Below are 22,670 nucleotides of genomic sequence, written 5' to 3'. Positions count from 1 at the left end.
ACTGAGATTTCTGGATATACATACAGAAGAGTTAAACCATTTAATCTGTCTTCACTTATTGTATTTCGTAAGTAAGTTTTTAACAATTTAAGTGTAGAAAGTTTTCTTTCAGGGGTTGCTGTGCTTACAGGTAAAGTACAAAAAATCTTTAACAGTATAAATATATTGGAAAATATATCCTAATTACACATTACTAGGGCATCGAGAGCTCGGATATTTTTCTGGTGCACAGGCTTCAAATTTTCTATACCAAAGTTTGAGTTCAGCAGACACCATAGTAAATGAACAATTTTCTAAATCATTTTTATAAAAATTTACCAAATACTTAAGACTTTGAAGTTGATTATCAAGTTTCTTATTTACTGATGGAATCAGACAGTTAAATGATTGTAATATATCTTTATGTTTAACAAATCTCTCTTCTAATTGTAATAAGACGCAATCTAAAAACGGAATAAATATTGATATTCTGAAATATTCTTCAGTTGTGTTAGTTTCAAAATTTGCCCTATTTTTTTGTCTGCGTGGTTTTGTTATTTCTAAACCAAATAAATTGTTTATATTTTTTTTTGCCTCTGCAAAAATAGTTGCAAAACTATTATCTGCTTTATGACGTAAATCTTTAAGCTCTTTTAAGCAATCTTCAGCCAGTAATATTGCTTTGCCTAAATCAATATTAACTGATTGCAGCAACTTTGATAACGGAGTGGTAAATGCAAAAACTTGTTTAATTATTAAGAGTAATGAGAAATTCTGATGTACTTAAGGTGTTTAGTAACAACTTGCTACAAGTAGACGTTTCTTTGTCCGGCCACTCAGCTATTTCTTCTAAAGCCAATACCACAGAATTTAAAAGCTCTCTCATTACGCTTACTGAATCTTGTCTTTGAACCCATCTAGTAGCACAAAGTTGTTTTAATCTGTCTTGTCTTGATCTCTCATTATCCGGCATTCCATTTACTTTTTTAGTTAAAATATTTTGACGTTTGGGAGTATTAAAAAAATTGTAAGCATTTTCAATAACACCCATGCAATTTCGTACAGCCTGGACAGAACATGCATCGGATATAGCAAGGTTAAGGGAGTGTGAGACGCAATGAACATATAAAGCTGTAGGATATTCCTTTCTTATAATAGCCTGTACCCCACGAAAACTGATCACTCATTGCCGCTGCCCCATCGTAACCCTGGCCTTTAAGATTATTTAAATCTAAACCCCAGTTTGTCAAATTTTCGATAATTGTTTTTGTTAAATTATGCCCAGTGGTTGAAGTTACCGGAATAAATTGAAGAAAGGACTCTTTAATAGATAAATTATCGCATACGTACCGAACACAAAGAACAAACTGCTCTATTTTGGCAATATCAGTTGTCTCATCTGCCAAGATTGCATAATATTTTGCAGATTTTACTTCTGCTATTATTTTTTGTAAAATATTTGTATTACATGCATTTATTATTTCGTTTTGTATTGTACTACTTAAATATGTTGCGTTATTAGCAGAACTCAATATATGTTTTTTCTCCCTAGCTTTTCTGGGGGGGGCAATTGCCCCCTTTGCCCCCCCCTGGATACGCCACTGCTCAAAACACTAATTACATTACTTCAATAGTTTTTTCATTTAAATAGCTGAGAAAATTAAATAACTATAACTTTATTATTTTGCAGGTCTTATGCATAAAAGCATTAAAAAATAGTAAAAATGAAATGAAAATAAATAGTACAATCCTTAACACCTTCTTTACACATACTTCAATCAATCACATAAGTTATTATCCTAAATTTAAAAAAAATGTTTTGACAAATCCAGAAAAAGAAACAAATTATGAATTTATGGAAATATGATGAATCACAAAACTAAGATAAAAAACTAACTTCAATTATCATCATCAGAGAATATATGTTACAGAAAACAACTTAAAAATATAGTTAGTCATAGACAACTCTCTTTAATTAATGTAATCAAATTCTTTCTTTTGACTTAAAGGAGCTCAAACCCCTTCTAAATGTCCCATACAAGTTTGACAATTCCAATGGGTATGGTAATAGGTAAATGATCAAACATTTTCTTATTTATTTTGGTTACTCTTACAAATGCAACAAAATGGTAATTAATGCAAGAGGCTTTTAATACTTATGTCTTAATACTAAATAAATCTTTAACAGATTTACAATTAAAATAAATAATAAAAGGACTAAACACAGTGAGTATGATGGGACAGTGGACATGATTATATCTAAGTTATAATCTTTGTGAAAATGTTAAATACACACATCATATTGTTTATGGGTGAACAGGTTGAGAAACTTTCACATTTTTTATTTTATTTTGTCTTCGTAGGTTAACTTTAGGAACATTAATTGGAATATTTTCTATTATGAACTGATTCCCAAATTTAATATTGATAACTAAGAAGTAAATGACTAAAATACGAGATATTTGTCTTCTTATTTCTTAAGAAGTTTCTTAATAAGTTTGAATTTCTAAATAAGGTTAAATATTAAAGTTCTTTTGCATGGTTTTACACAAAACTAGGTAAAGGTAGACATTATTTATTTTAACATAAAGATATCATAAACATATTTTCTGAATTTTCTCTATTAATCACAGTGTGATGCTGCTTGTGGTGTCCATATCACCACATCATATTCTAAATGAGGTCTTACTAGTGCATTATGTATAGCTATTATAAAATTTTATATAAAATAAGCTTAATTGGTGATATTCTCAAAATATCTATTGAATTTTAAATTGCGTTGAGAAACAACTCAAAGATCCTTTACCTCTTTTCTTAAGCATTGGTTTATTATTTATGAAATAAGTATTCTTGTAAAAGTTACTGTAAATCATGTACTAATATGTGACATACAATTTTGTTTAAATTAATTTTCAACAAAGTTTAGATTTTCTTGCAAATGTTCCCAGTCTGTTTCTGAGTGTATACATTTAAAGATCCTAAGTCATCAGCTTGGAAATAAGAATCATGGATTAAGATACTGTCCCTGTATTTTCAGAAAAATGAAGTATACAGATTAGAGCTCAGTATACACTGTCAATTAAAATGAGTCTACATGATTTACCATGAGCTGAACAACAAAAATATCTTAAGGCTCTTTTCTGTAGAATAAAAACCTGTTGAAAGAGCCCAAATGGCAATACCATATTATTATCAAATCAATCAAATCAAATAATCTTTATTGTATTCAACAAATAAATTACATCTAAATACATACAAAGGTGAAAAGCACCGCTAGGCGTGTTTTAATAACCACCACAATAAATAATAAAAGGCCATAGTACAATTTTCTTAAAAATAAGTATAAAAACTTAAACAAACAAGAATGATTCAGAGTACCATACCAGAATCAAAGTTACACCCGTATTAAGATATCAGCAGTCTCCAAAATTTTTTTAAATTTAGACTTAAAAGAGGCCATGCCTAAATCTTTAATTTCATTAGGTAGGCCATTGTAAATACAGGCATAATAATAATATTGCATTGTAAATATATAAAAGACCCTTTTAGAAATTTAGTCTTATGATGGGGGATTGCCAGTGCACTTTTATAGCGAATATTTACATTATGTGTATCTCCCCTTTGAATAAGGAATTCTAACAGATATTCTGGTTCATGGAAATTAAGCAATTTATGTAAAGGTCAGCTTATACCCAAGAATCTTCCTTGGGCCATGTTAAGACTATAGACCTGTTTTATTGACAATTAATTATCCGGTATACTTCTTTTTTATAATTTAAAATATAATTTAAAAAAAATCACAACACATTCAAAAATTGTCATTTTGGAAAAAAAAGTTAAAGAGATGATAAAAGCAATTTAATATATCAGTCAAATCATAGTCATCTATATTGGAAGTTTTACTTTTTCAAATTAGAAATTCATAAAATATGTTTCTTGAAAATTATCATTATAGTTTGTTATTCATCAATAAAGTCTGTTATTTAGACAACATAATAATTTAAAAAGTTAAACATGTCTATAAAATATGAAATCCCCATGTTTTTCAACTTTTACAAAAAAAAAAAATAGTTTTATTGTTACATTTGTGGTTTCAAACTAATATAAATATGTTGTGTATGGTTAGATTTTTCAAAGTATAGAGTTTTGGAAAAAGTGGTCTTGTAAAATCTCTATCAACTGTCAGATATTATTCTAGATGTAATTCATATTGCTTAAATTATTGTTAAGAACTTGATGAATATTTTCATAGTTGTGAAGGGTTTTAATTGTATTTAAAAAATTTAATGTTTAAGCGCGGGTGGTTCTCAATAACAAATTCTGATGTTTTTAACATTATTTAACTAAAAATAAGTATTCCTGGTTCCAGAATAAATTGGATAATTGTAATTTAAAATCCTCATGCTCACTCACATGAACCCTCTGAGGCAAATTTCTAGTAAATCTTATACAGGAATTTTAAATTTTTGGGATTTTATATTTATTTTGTTCAGTTAAAACAGGACCATATACCATATTTAAGTATCCAGCAACACCAAGCACTAAACTCTCTGTAAGGATTTTTTGTACTAGCAGGCTAAATATTCATATAATGACTTTAATTTATAATATGACTGTTGACAAATCTTATTTACATGTGCATTAAATGACATTCAATTATCCATACAGGCCCAGGTTTTTTACTTGATCTACCCATTCCAATTCAACACCATTAATATTTAATTTACTTGGTGCTCCATTATTCAAGGTACTTTCGTTTCTTGAGAACAGGATTACCTGTGCTTTCTGTCAAACCAATCAGAGATCCTCTGTAAGTCAGCATTAATTAAATCTAAGGCTTCAGGCAGGCTAATCAGTGATGGCAGATAAATTTGCAAATCATCTGCATACTTGTGATACCTGCAGTAAAATAATGAATGAATTAAGTCAGCCATAAATATAATGTGATATATAATATGATGCCATAAGACTGTGGTATCCTCTGCAAAGGAAGAGGACCTCTAGAAATAATGACAGGAATAATGAGTGTATCAGCTGTATGCTGTGTTTGATTAATAAATAAAATACAATATTTGTATTTAGCATGTAATAAATTTATATAATATATTAATAATTTTATTTTAACTATGTTTGTCTAATTCTAAAATGCTCCTTCCTGTTTTAATTTAATGTATCTTTTTATTGTGTCTTAAGCCCTGATGATGGTCTACAGCTGAAAGTGCTATGCAGCAATTTTTTAATTTATTATACACTGAATAAAAGTAGTGTGTTTTATTTATTAATGAGGCAGGAAGATCATTTACATATAAGAGCAAAGTAGACATCCATGAGCCAAAGCAGACAAGTATTCTACTGATTTTGAAAATGTAGTGCCTGACAATATTCTGATAAAAATGATTTTAGCCAGGGTAGCACCTCTAAACACATATGTAAGGCTTATTTAGTAATATTACCCGATCAACATAGTCAAATGGCTTACTAATATCATGTGGACTTATAGTTTGGTCACAACTGGTTTGCAGCAGCTTTAGTGGACTTCTGATCTGAGTGGACTTTAGCATTATTAATTAAGAGATGAGGCAGATGAGTTTTTAATCTTTTGTGTGTCCATACTTAATTTGATAAAATCACACTTCTGGTTTCCTCTTAACTTAAGACCAGTTATATTGTCTTTCAATTTAGAAAGGATTAAATATATTGAGATCTGTTAGATAAAAAAAATTAGGAAAGTCAGCAGCAGACTCCTATAGGGTTTGTAAATGAGATGTGAAATTTGATTATATATGAATGTTTGACATTGAAGTTAACATTCACCACTGTTAATCAGTAATCAGTGATTTAATAAAAACTTTAGGGTTAAAATTTATGTTTTAAGCTACCAGAACATCTATATCATATGTTTATATATATATGGTTTTCAAAATAAGATTTTATGTAATAAAAAAAATTTTTTTTTTTTAACTTTCAATAATCCATACACATTTGCATTTAATTATGTACATGTTTACTTGCAAAGAGTGTAGTCTTTGTCACAATATAAAATTTACTCATAAGTAATACCTATTTAATAAAATAAAATGAAACAAAGATAATTTTATAAATTTTTGTTTTATATCACACCAACTCTTAAAATTCATTGCCTTCTAGGAACTCACTGATATAATATGTCTTTTATGATAGCATAAGAGCATTTTTTATTAATAATTATATTAAACACGTTATCATATTTTAATAATCATATGTGTAGGCGCAGTTCCATGTACCAGTATTTAAAAAAGGGGATTTTACACACCTGTAACATACAACATTTTTTCTACTACCGAAGAAAACCTTAAAAAAAAACAAAAATACCGAATTACTTTACGCATTTAAACGACTTTACGGGGAAAAAAAACGTCAAAACATTTTTTGACAGATTAAAAATTAAATGTCAAATAAAGGTCAAATTACTTTTTAGGTACTAGTGAGTACTTTACACACGGTAGTAGAAAAAATACATTTTTCTACTACTATGCATAAAGTGCTCACTTTACACACTTCTCAGGGAGTGTAGTTTTACCTTTTACGCACTAGTGCGTAAAAAGTAATTTGACGTTTATTTGACATTTAATTTATATAGTTTGTCAACAAATGTTTTGACGTTTTTTTTTCCGTAAAGCCGTTTAAGTGCGTAAAGTAATTTGATATTTTTCATTTTTCTAATGTTTTCTTTGATAGTAGAAAAAATGTTGAATGTTACACGTGTGTAAAATCTTCAAAATTTTTTTGTTCATGGGAATTGTCAAGTTTCCCATTCATCAAAAAAGGATCATTTTACACACTTAATAACTATTCTGATAACATATAATATTTTTATTTAATATTAGCCTAAAAGAGTTACTTATTTTATTGGGTATTACGTCACTTATAGCAAAAATCAATTTAGAAATTACTATCTCACACGCTCAAAAAATTGAAAAGAAGAAAATAGACTTATTCGCGTATTTAAAAGAAATATGAACTCAAATCTGTAATAATACCGTTCGATATACTTAATTTAATTTAAGTTCAATAAGTCTTAAATACAATAATTTACTTGAGGTATAATAGATTTTTTATATACCTAGGAGCTGAGGTTTAATCTATTAATCTCTGAGCTCGTTTCTTCTTTTCAATATCCTACCTAACTTTGTTATGAATATTAAAATTAAAAAACGATAAAAACAACGAGAAGACCTACTTTTTTAGAAAATACCTAATTTGAACCAACGTTTCGGTAGTTATATCCTACTACCGTTATCAAGCTAATTAAAGTAAAATTAAGATTAAACGGGTGTGATCTTAATGTAAATTAATGATAGAAAATATATGAATATCAAATATTTTAAATCATTAATTAATTTTAAGAATACCCTGTTCTACCTCTCTCTTTAGCAAAGGAATCCATCTATTATTAAAATCAACAGAACAAGTAGCTAAGCGTTTATCTTCATTTAACATTATAAATGCACTTTCCTTTAGTTTATGTAATTTTGAAATTGGTTCCTTTGCTAAAATTGAGGAAACATTCCAGTTTATTCTATGGGTATTGTCGAATGCATGTTCTGTAATTTTGGATTTTTGAAAATCATTGTTTTCTATCAAACTCTTCATTATTAAACTCTTTGCATTTTTCCAAAAATTCTTTGGGATAATTATTTTGTATTAAGATATTTTTAATAAAATCTTTTTCAGTTGTTAAATATTGATTATTACAAATAATGTTTGCACGATCATATAAATTTTTTACCACTCCTCTTTTTACCATTATTGGATGATTAGAATTAAAATTAAGATATCTATTAGTATGAGTTGGTTTTACGGTAAATTCTAGTTGTGTAAATCTTTTTTAATTAAAATATCAAGAAAAGGAAGCTGACCATCAGCCTCCTTTTCAAGAGTAAATTTTATAATAGATTCTTTAGAGTTATAAAATTATAATAAAAAATTATAATAAGTTAAGTTATAAAATTATAATAAATTATAAAAAGTTATTATAATGTAATTTATAAGATCTATTTTGTTATGGTGATATATTGAGAAAATATCATCAATATATCGCTACCATATATTAGGTTTTTTATCAAATGTATTAATAATTTCAGATTCAAAATTTTCCATAAATATATTACTTAAAATTGGTGAAAGAGGAGAACCCATAGATTAAATTCGCCTAAAAGACCTATCTTGTAACAGAGAAAAAATATCTTACAAAAATTCAAAAAAACTGCTGATTAATAAACATCAACGAAACCAAATAGCAGCAAATCACCACTGGGTTACATTGCCTTTTTAACTGATTACAGCTTTCATATGTCACATAGTTTCAACTAATTTTTGGCAGTCATCTGGTGTAAAACTGTTCCAAATTTCCTGGAGACGGGTTCGCAATTCTGGAACGGTTCTTGCGGGATTTGATCTGAGCTTTTTCTTCATGATATGCCACAAGGTTTCAATCGGCGATAGATGAATTACTGGACTACTTGACGTTCATTTTTAAGCTTATATGGCAAGCAGCACTATCTTGTTGGAAGACACATTAGATGTTGTTTAAACGCATTTGTTAAATTGGGGGTATTAAATTATTTTGAAGCAGATTAATGTACTTTTTAGCATTTATACTAACTTCCACAAAGCGTAAGTTTCCCACTCCACTTGCTGACATGGATTCCCAAATCATTATAGAAGCCAGAAACTTTTGTTTTTAAGAGAGTCATTCTGAAACATTTCTTTAGTTCTTATGACGCAACTCCTACTATCACCCACAGATACTTTAAATCTGGCTAAGTCTGGCTTCATAACTCCAAATAATGTAGTTCGATTAGTTTGAAGACTGAAATACTGAATTAAAAACTAATAATAAACAAATTAATTATTTTTTTATTTATCCTACCTTGTAAGTTTTAAATTGCAGTTTTTGGGCAGCTCTGTGACAAGTTGCTCTTGAACATTCTTTTGTGGTGGCCTGATTCCACAAATATTTTCAATTCATTATAATTAGGATGCCGGTTTTCCTTGATAATCGGTTTTAAGGCTCTTAAGTTGGTTTTGCAATAACGCGGTCGGCTTCCAATTCTTGTTTGAGCATTAGATCCCGATGTTTTGTTTGTTTGTTTGAATAAACATTAACACACACCACTCAACTTAAGTTGTGTCCATCACATATTTTGCAATACCCAAAGCATTTTGCAAAGAAGACAGTTTCGAAATAAAAATGCTTTAAAACTAGTGCTTTAAATGTTTTGTTATCTTGCATTAAAAATATTTAAAGAAACCAACAAAATTATATTTGAAATAAAATTTTAATTAGCCCTTAAATTCAGAAATATCATGTTTTGGGGGGTGGGGCCAACTTCACTGAGACAGGACTCATAGTGCCAATCAGCTTACCCTTTATTATGCAGATCAAAGATATACAATTTAATTCCCTTGGAACTTAAAAATATGCAATTCAAACCTGTTAAAAAAAAAGTAGTTCTTTGGCTAATGCAGGAAAGACATTATTAAATGTAGCCAGAGTGTTGTTATAGACAGTTTTAGTGTTGTACTGTTAGATGTTTTTTTTTTGTTTGTGATGAATTAAGCTAATAAAAAATAGCTAATACAATTCTTATTGTTTTTTAGGCTAGCTTTAGGTTTTTTATTATTCACTCTACATTTTTTTATATTTTGTTGATTTCAAATGTCATATATGACTTTGTAACGGTTGATTTTTGCTTAGACTATTTTATATATTAATCTAATTCTATAAAAACAGAGTTTCTTAACTATTTAATCAAACAATTAAAAATTATCGAACTGTATATTACTATTTAATTCACAGCCATCCTGTATAAATAATATTCGTTTGAAAAGAATCCTAGTCTGGCATTCTTTGTACGCGTTCTTTTTTTTTTTGGGTACGTTTTTTTTTTGGTTTTTCGCTCACGGTAAACCGCCGAGCGTCAGGCATTTTCTGCCAAGATCCACTTCTGTGCAACTAGTACAGACTAAAATCGCTGTTTTGTGGCAATTTAACGCTTTAGTAATTTTTGCGTTCCTTTGTGGATTAATAGCTACAAAATTAGCAAATTAAATGAATTATATCTCTGTAGGAGTTCTATTGAAATTCATTTGCTGACTTTGGTCAGGATAAATGGTTTTGGTCTTATAGTAGCATAGAAAATCTTTCGCTTAAATAAATCAATTTATATTGGAGGACTCGAAAGCTAGAACAATTTTATTAATTATGTTGCTTTCCCACTGTTGAATTCTGAAGTGTAAAAAAAAAAGGGTTGAAGGATAGGGTGAAAAGAAAGACCCAAAGCAGTTCTATTCTTCCTCTTGGTCTCCGGTTTCCAGATTAGATGAAAGTTAGTTTGGTATGATGAAGTTCCAGATATGTCCAGTTGTTTGATGGTGTCCTCGATTGCTTGAGTCTGTTATGGTGTCCCAGGCTCCCAGATAAGTCGTTTTTTTGTAAATTTGGTGCAGCCTGAATGCTGAAAACAAAGGATTAATATATATTTTTTTTTGTAATTTAAATTAAGGCTAAATTGAAAACTTACCTATTTTTACTTACCGTGTCCAAAGTGTAATTTTTGCAAGTATTTATTTTATATTTAAAAGTAGTGCTTAAAATATTACTTATCGACACAAAAGGTGTGATAACACAGTTTTTATTTTGTTTATATCGGCAGAAGTGTAAACCAAATTGTGATCACAATAAGGTGGGTTTATCTTCGTTGTATTTTCTTTATAAGCTTTATTAAGTGATACCATGGTATAATAGCTCATTTTTTTTGTAGTGTTGATGTTTTCATAACCTTACGGCTCTTCCCCCAATTAAATTTATATAATTAACAACCTAAATTTGAATTAAATTTACCTGTCATTTGAAAATAAATTTTAAAGCTTTTATTTGACCCTAATTTCCAGAGGCAGAGCTTTTACAAGACTTATAATTGGACTTGGGTCTTTATTTTATGCAGTAGTTTTTATAGTAAGTATTAATGGCCCTTTACTTAAATTCTATAGGGGTGTTTTAAGGGTAATTTGGTCACTGGCGCCCCTGAGCTTTATTTTATTTACTTCCTTTGTTTTAAAGAACTTGCACGACCACTCTCCGCGAGATAGGCTAGCCCAGCACTCTTTTCTTGTCCACCCTTTTATATTGCATTTTATGTTGACCTATGGTAAAAAAAAATATGGGTGGTAACTTATGTATAGTTTAGATATGTGAAGATTAGGGTGTAATCCATGCACATTCTTTTAGAATGCATTACAAAAATTATTGTCGCAAAATATTATTGCAAAAATTGCATGTTACAATAAAAAATGAATTCATAATTTATTAGTGTTGTGGTCATGATAACTTTGTAACTGCTTAAAGAAGGAAGAGAAGTTATTTTTAATAAACAGTATTTGTGTGTAGTTGATCTATAAACATTTTGCAGATATTTTAAATAATTTTCAATCTGATCTTTTATAAAATACTGCTTCCATTATCACCAATATTACAGTTTCTTTTGAATAATCAGAAATTAAAAAACCCTGAAGTTAATTTTGAGTGATCAATTTCTGCTATGCAATTAATGATATACAATACATACAGTACTGTGGAAAGAAAAATAATATATTATAAACAGTATATTAGTATATTAGGATTTAATAACTTTATTATAGGATTAATTCAACATATATATATACAGAAAATTACATTTTATTCATAAAGAAAGATTAATAAGACAATAAAAATTAAAACTTTATGTATAACCATTAATTTTCTATCTGAATAGTAATTAATCTTCTTTTAAGACAACTGTTATCAGGACATCCTGTTACATTTATGGTAGTAAAGATTAGTTTTTAAAACGCTCTTGACGGAAATACAAACATGAGGTTATTATCAATTTGTAAATAAACAAATAGACCCATTTAACAGAATGTAAATAAATAAAGTTAATAATTAGTAGATACCATAATAAAAAGTTTAAAGTGTAAGATATTTACATCAATTAATTTTACATTATTGATCATTATATTTACCTATCTTACAGTAGCTAAATTAAACTTTTTTTTTATGACATTTATCAGTTTAATATTAAAACAGTATTGTTCAAAGGTTGGTTGAACCCTAATTCATTCATTTTCAGATATTTTTTTAAAATTGTATGTTATACTATTTATAAAAATTCGCGGTTTTTATAAGCAACCATAAGAAATGTCTTTCAGGCATTCACTTAAATTAATTCTCTTTGTTTAATAATTATTATGTTTTCTCAGGGTACTATATAATGTGGCTGGTTCTCATGGGTGGATTTCTTTTGTATTGCTAAGGAAGGTATACTTTTACTATGATTAAGAAATCCCTAAAATTTAGCACATTGGGTTTTATTATTCTTTTGTGCGTTTTTAGGCCAGTAAATTAATAAACAGTTATTTTGGTATACAAATTACTTTATTATTTTAAGAAAATACCTAGGTATATTCCAGTTTCTATGGCCAACTTACTTGTTTTATGAAAAACTATATCTTACCTAGATGAGGGTTTAAACAAATGAATTTGTTATCCACCAGTATTAGAAATATTTATTTATTTATTTACCAAACATTGTCTAACAGGAAATTCCTAATAATAAGACAACTTATGTTTTAAAGATCAAGAAGTAATTATACAAAGCAGATTAACAGTCTATAACAATTGAAATAATTTAGAAACAATCAAAGTCCCAAGTTCAGAGTACACCACAGGCAAAAGAAAATTAAATGAAAGGATTATATAGAAAGAGAGATTTGATGGTAATGATCATTGGAGTAATTTTGTCTTTAAATGTAGCTATAGTGCTATTAAACAAGTCAATACCATTAATGCTGTGTAACATCATTCTGCCCCAAAAAACATAAATGGATGTTTTCAATAGCATTAAAAGTTTAAAACTAAAAAAATCTACAGGTCACATAATATACCTGCTTACATCTAACCTTTCCTTATTGAGCATGAAGTTTCCTGATGCACTAAAGACAGCTCTTGTTACATCAATTTTGAAAAACTATAAATCCCATGATGTTAAAAACTACAGACCTATAAATGTAATAAATGTAACCGCAAAAATATTCAAACAAATTGTGTGTAACCACTTCTGAACTAAAACCTAAGATCTCTTTAGGGCAGCATGGTTTCACCATTAACAGTTTCAAATATTTGTGTGTTTAAACATATATCTTATGCAATAAAAAATTAATTATAATTGGATGTTACATTTACAGACTGTGAAAAGGCCTTTGATAAACTTGATCATAAACTTCTTTTGACTCATCTTATTGGTATGCATATCTCTCCCCATCTTTCTTTTTCTCAAATCTTATTTAACTGATAAAATTCTGATGGTAAAAATTGGAACATCTACCTTGGACAATAAATAATAATACAAAATACAAATTTCTTGGAATACCTTGGACAAGTATATTGCCATGTCAGGTGTACCACAGGGAAGCAATTTGGGTCCCTTTTTATTTAAATTATTTATAAATTCCCTCCCTGAGTGACTAGCTAAATCATTAGAACTTCTCTTACGATTGCGGCTATTATAATGGAGGCAATGATTTAAAATTTTTTAGAACAATTTCAAGTATACTAGACTTTGCTCACTTACAAACAACATAAACAATTATATATACATAAACATTAATTATAGTGATAATTACAATAATATTATTCTATCTATGATAATTTATATGAACATGTTAAACATAAAATTAACAAGTGTCAAATCTGTGTATCCTCTCAGAACAAATCTCTAAGGCAATTGAGTCTAAGGAGCAGTTAGATGTGCTATACACTGATTGTGAGAAGGCATTTGACAAGGTAGATCATTGTGTGCTTTTAAATAAATTGGTTGGCTTTGGTTTTTCTAAAAAAGCTTGTAATTTCATGAAATCTTATTTATCTGGGGGAAATAACATGGTTAAGATTGGTAAGTGTCTATCAGATATATGTCAACCTCAGGTGTTCCCCAGGGTAGCAAGCTTGGTCCCTTGTATGATGATGATTTTAAACTATTGCTGTAAAATTAAAAAATGACCTATGTTCTGTGGTTGATTGGTTCAAGATTAATAAGATGTCCCTTAATGTTCAAAAATGTGCTGTGGTCACTTTCACTCATAAAGTTTACTATTTTCTTGAAGACTACTATATTGATAGTACCAAAATTCTTAGAAAAAACTTTCTTAGAGATTTGGGAGTAACTTTTCAGACCAATATGAAATTTAATCATCAATATAGTGAAATAGTTAATAAGGCTTACCGTTCTTTGGGTTTTGTAACAAGAAACAGTAGAAATATTAAAGTCAGCACTATCATTAGACTTTATAATGCCCTTGTTAGGCCACATAATGGAGTATGCCTCTACATTCAGATCATCTCATCATCACATTCAGACATGATTGAGAAGGTACAGAAAAGATTTTAAAGATTTCTGTATGTCAGAAAGGACAAAGAGTACCCATATGTGGTGTCATACAGGGCAATGTTAAAAACGTTTGACTTCCAGATGCTCTGTACCAGAAGGCAGAGTCAGGCAGTCATTTTTATATATTTCATTGTAAATAATGTTAAATACTTGAGCTGTGATCTAATTGAATAAATTTTTAAGATACCAAAGACTAGATTTAGAATAACTAATAAAGAGCTTTTTTATATAAATAATTTTAATACTACATCTCCAATCAATAATATGTTAAGGATTTGTAACAATGTCTTAAATGGCTTTGAAGATGTAGATATATTTAATATCAGGGTTAAGGAAATTAGGAGGTTGCTTGAGCATCGGGACATTGTTTAGACTCATGTTTTACTTTTTTCTTCTTTTTTTTTCTCTTAGGTTCAGTGTTATTGTTGTGAAATTATTTTAATATGTTTTTTTGTTTGTAGTTTTTTTTCCTGTTATAGGCTTTACATGTAATTACTATTACCCGATATATAGTGTTTGTAACGTTTTTTGAATAAATAAATAAATAAATTATACTGAGTTTGGTTACTTGAACAAGTAGTAACAGTACAAAGTAGTAACATTGATAGTACTACTTCGAATCGAGTTAGTGAGATCAAGGACTTAGGAATAGTGTATCAAAGTGATATGAGGTTCAACTCGCACTATAATTCTATAGCCAATAAAGCATACAAATCTGTGGGATTCATTGCATCCATAAAGGTACTGTATTGTTCTTTAATTCATTTGCAGCTTGAGTATTGTTTAATTTGCTATCCTATCTGTCAGGTTCACGTTGATGCACTGGAGTGTTGAAAGGTGATTTCTAAAATTTTTGTGGTGTCTATCCAGAAGGGGGCTTTAATATTGGTGTTTTTCTAATATAGTATTTAATCACTAAAATTTAAAAGAATCCTCATCTCAATAAATGTTTTGTATCAAATAGTTCATTCTTGTTGATTCTCTATAACGATTTTCGTTATCGATGATGTCTTCGAACATCCCGTGGCAGTTCCCGATTACAGGAAACTTTTTGTCGAGACACGAACTAATATTGCTAAGGAATCTGCTATTTATTTGATAACGATGAACTTTAACTACATTGCTTCTTTATGTGATATACACTTTGACTCTGTTAGACAAATGGCTACCATCCCTGAAAACTTCTTTTCTTTATCATTTCTCAAAAGTTTAGTTTTTTTTTGTATATATTTAATGCAAAATTTCAAAAAAGGAATTTGCTAAATAATGTATAATTTTAGGGTCGACATACAAAAACTGGTCAACTGGCCGCTATCAAAGTTATGGATGTCACGGAGGATGAAGAGGAAGAAATTAAATTGGAAATTAATGTTCTTAAAAAGTTCTCCAATCACCGCAACATAGCTACGTACTATGGGGCTTTTATTAAAAAATCTCCGCCAGGTAACTTCTCTGTTAACCTAATTTGTGTGGCAAATTTAAAATATTTGTAATTCTTATTAGGGAAAGATGATCAGCTTTGGCTGGTTATGGAATACTGTGGTGCTGGATCAGTAACTGATTTAGTTAAATCTACAAAAGGCCAATCTTTAAAAGAAGAATGGATTGCTTACATTTGTAGAGAAATTCTCAGAGGCTTGTCATATCTTCATTCAAATAAGGTGATACACAGAGATATTAAGGGACAGAATGTATTATTAACTGACAATGCAGAAGTCAAATTAGGTTTGTTTTTATACTTAACTATGATTACTCCAGTTTAACGGAGATATTTCCCATTTTAGTTGATTTTGGTGTGTCTGCTCAACTTGACAGGACCATAGGAAGAAGAAATACATTTATTGGTACACCCTATTGGATGGCCCCAGAAGTAATTGCCTGTGATGAGAATCCAGAAGCCACATATGACAATCGTAGTGATTTGTGGTCATTAGGAATCACTGCATTAGAAATGGCAGAATCTCAGCCACCACTTTGTGAACTTCATCCAATGAGGCGGGTTTTATGCTTTATCATATTTTTTTATTCTATATTTATATATATATTTTAGGGCTTTATTCTTAATACCAAGAAATCCGCCCCCTAGACTGAAAAGCAAAAAGTGGAATAAAAAATTTCATGGATTTATTGAAACAGTATTGGTTAAGGATTATCATGAAAGGCCTTATACAGAACAGTTATTAAAACATTCTTTTATTAAGTAAGTTGTGCAAGTGCAATTTGATTTTTTTTTGATTGACATACAATCTTAGTACTAGTATTTGTAATAATTTGCTTTGAAAAACAGAGATCAGCCAACTGAGCGTCAGGTGAGGATACAGTTGAAGGACCACATAGACAGATGTAAAAAGAGAAAACAGGAGAAAGAGAGAGATGATTATAGATATTCTGGATCAGAAAATGAGGAGGAAGAAACTCAGGTTGCTGGAGAACCAAGCAGTATAATTCAGGCTCCAGGAGGCGACACCTTACGTAGAAACTTCCAAAAGATACAGGAAGGTCGTACCCTCGTAGAACCTCCGCCAAGGTAAGTGCATTGGCAGAATTAATGAGAAAAATATGTACAAATTACAATTTCTAGAAGTGGTAAAAACAAGGATAGAGAGGAAATTCCTGAACCAGGTCCACCAGCTAGACCGCCTATTCCGCAAAGAATTATTGTGGTTCCTGATCCAGCTGCACCTCCTAGACGGTAAGTTTAAGTTACATCTTTTAGAAAATTAGTATAAAACTTTATGCTGGGTAATAAGTAAAACTTATTCCTATGCTCTAATAACGTTTATGCTGCCCTTGGGTACTATTTGTACTTTTAAATTGTCAAGCGATCGGGCGCGAGACATATAGCTATGTATAGCTGGCCATGGCTAAACACCGGTTCCGGTAAATAAATAAATAAATACCAACCCGTTCTAGGGTTTGTTCTTGTGCCTTGTTTATAATCATGCAAAAAGCAAGACGAATGGGGAATTGGCGAGTTTTAAAACTAAATGGCAGTGAACTATCTGAAGGCGTAAGATCTATTCTAGGAATTAATACCCTTTGTCCTGGTTTAACTCCTGTGATAATTTCCAAATCTAAACAGTTTTCATACATATGTCTTATAATTAATCTGGTTCCATTTAATAAGCCTTGAGATACATTTCAATTTCTTAATAGCATCACAATGGCACCCACCTTTAGTGTCAAAATATGAGGAGGCAAACCGCTTAATTCCAAACTATTTAAAAACTCTACTGGAAATTGAAGAATTTCGTTTTCTTCTTCAGTGACTAAATGATTTACACTAACATACGTTTTTGCGATTCCAGGTATTAAATCTAAAACTTTTGTATTAATGTGATTGCAATGTTCGTTTTTTGGTGCAAGAATTGCGTATTTGGAGACTTGTATTACATCTTCAGCTTTTAGAAATCCAACGCCAAAAATTTCGGTCACGATGTCCTGTTTGCTTATTATACTTAAAGGCAATTCAATCAAAATTGAATTTTCAGTTTGCTCATTACTTAAAGCAGAATATTCACCTTTGCCAATTTTAAGAAGAAAGTCACTAAATTCTTGCTCTTCCGATTTGGCGCGCATGTTTTTATACAATTTAAATATTTTAAATTTTGACCACAGTGGAGAAAATTTAATACAATGGTGAACAATTGTCTGTCTCGAAGAGTGAGGAACAACCGGCAAAACTTGTCGAAAGTCTCCCCCAAGCAAAATTATTTTACCTCCAAAGGCCATTTCTCAACATTTTAACGCCAACTATCCTATAATAACAAAAAAGAAACAAACACAGCGACAACTATCCTAACTTTTTTAAAATTATAAACGATCAGCGACTACTACGATCCGAACACGAAATGTTGAAAGTAGAGCAACGATCAACAATGAAGCAAGTGCCTACTGCCTCTGGCAGTAGTATTTATAACCTATCGTTTGTGTGACGTTAGATGTGCATGTCGCACCTCGAGTCGCCTCGCCCGGTCTTTTCGATCCACGTACCAGCGTATTCGCCATACTGCACAGAAAATGTTATCGGCTTAAAAACTATATTGTTTTTATAAAAAAATATACGCAATTAAACAATAAAAAAAAATAGTGTTGAAAGGTCTCGGTAACCAGAGGATTATTTAAAAAAAAGATCGTGTAAATTGATGCAATACAACTCTCTCACTAACTTGCTGAAAATTTTGGCTTAGTGTTTTAAATATATAGATTATGATAGAAAATGTTATTAAAGAATGTGAGCAAAATCAGCTGAATAAATTTACAAAGGACGGAAAAGTTCGAAAAAGGAAAAGATATAACACATCTTTAGAGGACCGGAAAAACAGAAACGGGATGAAAATATTGCAAAACACAGTATACAGGAAACACGCAAGGAAAATTGCATAAAAAAGTGATCTCAAAAAATTGATAAAGACAGGCAAATAATTATTAATAAAGAATTTTGGCAATTAATAAATGAAGAACAACGCCAATTCATTTTTAGTTCTGCAAAGAGAATCAATAAAAAAAGAAAAACTAAAGATGGAGATTCTAGGCGTAATCACACAGTAGTTTATTACTTAAAATCTAATACAGGGACTGACGTAAATGTGTGCAAAAAATTTTTTTTTGGCAATTTTAGGTTTTGAAGTTTATAATGATCGAATGATTAGAGATGTATTATGTTTACTTGTAAAACCATTAAAGCGAGGACACCCTTCTGAGAAAAAAATTGACAGACAACAGATTATTGATCACATAAATTCCTTTGATCCAAGAATATCCCATTGTAGAAGGGAGCATGCGCCCAATAGGAAATATCTTCCGAGCGACATTAATGTTAAATTAATGCATCAAGATTTCTTTTAAAAGTACCCTAACATAAATATTTCATACAAACTTTATTGCCAACAAGTAGTTGAGATGAATATTTCTTTTGCAACGTTGGGCCATGAAGAGTGTTGGCAATGCGAAACAGAAAGAAAGAAAGAAAGAAAATGTGCTATATTACGTAAGAATAATCTTGTGTACAAGCATCCTACAAACTAAAAAAACAAAACACAAATACAATTTCAAAAATTGACAAAACAATGAACAAAATTAAACACAAGAAGACAAAACTTTTTGAACATACTTAAATTAAAGATAACTAAATAAAACAATCAATTACTAAATAAAGGTAAACTTGTTGACAAAACTAGAGAAGAAAAAAGGAAAAAAAGAAAACTTTCCAACATGTCCAAGGTTAAAACCTATCATTAAAAAAGTCATCCAGGTTATAATATGCCTTAGCCAATAAAAGCGACTTTAATTCTCTTTTAAATTTCTTAACATCCGATATATGTCTAACACACAGAGGAACATGATTGTAAATTTTTTTACTTATGTAGATTAATGAGTTTTTGGTAAGGGAAGACGTAGGAATAGGTAGGGGAACATCATTTACACGACGAGTCAAATGGCCAGTGTCAGAGGGTAGATTGGGAATTTTGTGAATAAGAGCAGCTGTTTCTAAGATAAAGAGTGAAAAAAGAGTTAGGATTTTTTCAGAAATGAAGAGGGGTTTGCAAGAATCTCTTAACTTAGCAGAACACAGGTATCTAACTGCTTTTTTTTGAATAACAAAGATAATGTTAAGTAGCCCCTTATTGGTTAAACCCCAAAAAGGCAAGCCATACCGAATATGAGATTCAATAAGTGAAAAGTACACTGAACGTGCAACCACCCCTCCCAGCTCTTGTTTTGCCATTCTTACTGCGAAACATCCAGAAGATAATTTCCCAGCTAAATGTAAAATATGATCTTCAAACCGAAGGCGACCATCAATGGTAATTCCTAGGAACTTGCAGCACTCTTTATTCTGCAAGAGGGAATTTTCGTCAAACATCAGACCCTGAACATCGCACTTAAACCCCATAATAGACGTCTTTCTTACATTAAACACGAGCCTGTTGGAAGCACACCACCCTGATAAAATCTGAAGGTCTTCAAGGATACAAGTCTTAATATAGTCAGAATTTTTATGGCTCCATAGTATGGTGGTATCATCAGCAAACTGAACCACCTTGCCCTGCAGTTTCAATGAACTCAAGTCATCCACATACAGTAAAAATAACAGTGGTCCCAACACTGAACCCTGGGGAACGCCGCATTTTAGGGATCTAGAAGCAGACAAACGCCCAGACACTGAAACCTTCTGAGTACGATTTGATAGATAGGACTCAAGCCATCGCAACGCTACGCCTCTAAAACCATATTTATCGAGCTTAGATAACAGTATTCCATGATCCACACAGTCAAGTGCTTTGGATAGATCACAAAACACTGCCGCCGATGACTCTCCAGAATTCAAGGACACATAGACGCTCTCCAAAAAGCTAAAAACAGCATCATGAGTCCCTTTACCGGCTGGAAATCCAAACTGATTTGCAGACAAAATGCCATTATGATGTAAAAAGGACAAAATTCTGCTTTTTGCAAGTTTTTCAACTATCTTAGAGAGGGTAGACAAAATAGAAATGGGACGGAAATTACAAGGCTGATCCAAATCTCCACCCTTATGAAGAGGGATAACCACTGCCTTTTTTAAACATGAAGGAAAAATGCCATTATGTAAAGAATTGTTTATGGCAGAAACTAAAGCATTTAAGGCTGAATCAGGCAAAAAGAGTAACAACCTTGAAGATATCCCATCAGCTCCAGATGATTTATGGTTTTTTAGGCGTTTGATTTAATTTTTTACTTCGGTAAGTTCGACAGGATGAAAGAAAAATGAATGCTCAACCGACACTTGTTGAAGATAGTGTAAGGGATCAATGTTACTACGAATGCCCTTGAGCAAGATATTAGGTATATCACAATAATAGTCGTTTAAAATGTCAGGTCTTAACTCCGGTTCCGATACTTTTCTATGGCAATGTCTAAAATCATTAATAATCGACCAACTCTCTCTTTGCCTATTTGATGACATATTTAAGCGATCCCTATAATAATTAGATTTTGCTGCTTTAATTGTCTTTCTGTACAGACTACGGTATTTCTGATGATATACAAGGATATTTTCATTTGTGGTATATTTGCACAATTTAGTCAAAAAACGGAGGTTTTTAGCAGAAATTCTAAGGTCTCTTGTAACCCATGGTTTTCGTTTCTTAGTTTTAAGCCTCATTTTAGGAAAGCACTGATTGATCTTATCACACAGAACTTGAAAAAATAAAGTAAGTGGGTCAGAAGCCGTTTCAAGTGCATTCCAATTTACCGAAGCTGTAGCAGCAGAAAAAGCATTGAAATTTCTCCTGCTGAAAATTCTTCCCATATAATGAGATGAAGATGATACAGTATTATATGGCATTTTAGCAAGAATAGCTTCATGGTCGGAAATACCAGATGGGAGTACTGTGCATAAAACGTCATCAAAATTTGTACAGAAATAGTCAATTGTAGTTGCAGATGAAGAAGTTATTCGTGTGGGAGAAAGAACGTGCATTTTCAAGTCGTAAGAATTTAAAATACTTAAAAGAGAAGTACGTGGCAAGGTTTCATCAGTGTAGTTGATATTAAAGTCACCAACCAATATAACCTTAGAGTGTAGGGACAACTGGGATAAAATAGAATCAAGTTTGTCCAGAAACATAGCAATATCTCCTGTAGGTGGCCTATAAACACTAAGAATATATAAATTAAAACGCTTACAAAAAGAAAGAGAGAATTCAAAAACATTCTCTAACAGAAGATTATCATACTTATTAATATTACAAAAAATCGTTTCAATTGTTTGCCTAGCCAAGATCATGGTTCCTCCATGTATAGATTGTTGACGACAAAAATTTGATATAGGAAGATAATCAGATATTAAAAAACATTCACTAGGCCTCAACCAGTGCTCAGTTAATCTTAGAAGTTCATTTAATCGTCATTCTAAAAATACAAAACATGACAAAGTAAATCTCAACTCTGACTGTGAAGATTGTGAACAATCGAAAACTCACTATGAAAATGCCGTAGAGGCGAGAAATGAGTATAAAAAAGACGCATCTTTTACTGCAGTAAACTCTGAATAATTATATTTTTCTGCAGATTTACAGAAGGTACTTATGTTATTTTTTACGCAGCGTGGTAGCATTATAACCTAATGCTACCACGCTGTGAGATGTTTAAAGAAATTATTTTTACTCCTCGGATTATTTGTTTTAATGAGAGTTTCGTTACCCTCGGCAAGCAATCTGTAAAAAACAAACCAGTAGC

The 22,670-nt window shown here is 30.6% G+C and overlaps 1 protein-coding gene across 5 annotated transcripts in view; it reads left to right on the top strand.

Moving 5' to 3' along the window:
• Positions 1–22,670, top strand: part of LOC126745987 (serine/threonine-protein kinase mig-15) — a 162,158-nt gene that overhangs the window by 5,464 nt on the left and 134,024 nt on the right. For all 5 annotated transcript variants that reach the window (XM_050454069.1, XM_050454070.1, XM_050454068.1 and 2 more), the window contains exons 3-8: positions 15,728–15,890; positions 15,951–16,172; positions 16,232–16,442; positions 16,498–16,647; positions 16,735–16,974; positions 17,029–17,139. In XM_050454069.1, the coding sequence (XP_050310026.1) occupies positions 15,728–15,890; positions 15,951–16,172; positions 16,232–16,442; positions 16,498–16,647; positions 16,735–16,974; positions 17,029–17,139 (1,097 nt within the window). The remainder of the gene's footprint in view (positions 1–15,727; positions 15,891–15,950; positions 16,173–16,231; positions 16,443–16,497; positions 16,648–16,734; positions 16,975–17,028; positions 17,140–22,670) is intronic.

Source organism: Anthonomus grandis, chromosome 16, assembly GCF_022605725.1.
Source record: "Anthonomus grandis grandis chromosome 16, icAntGran1.3, whole genome shotgun sequence".
In the NCBI taxonomy this organism is placed as follows: Eukaryota; Metazoa; Arthropoda; class Insecta; order Coleoptera; family Curculionidae; genus Anthonomus; species Anthonomus grandis.
The sequence above is the reverse complement of the archived record's forward strand: the minus strand, read 5'-3'. Positions and strand labels throughout refer to the sequence as shown.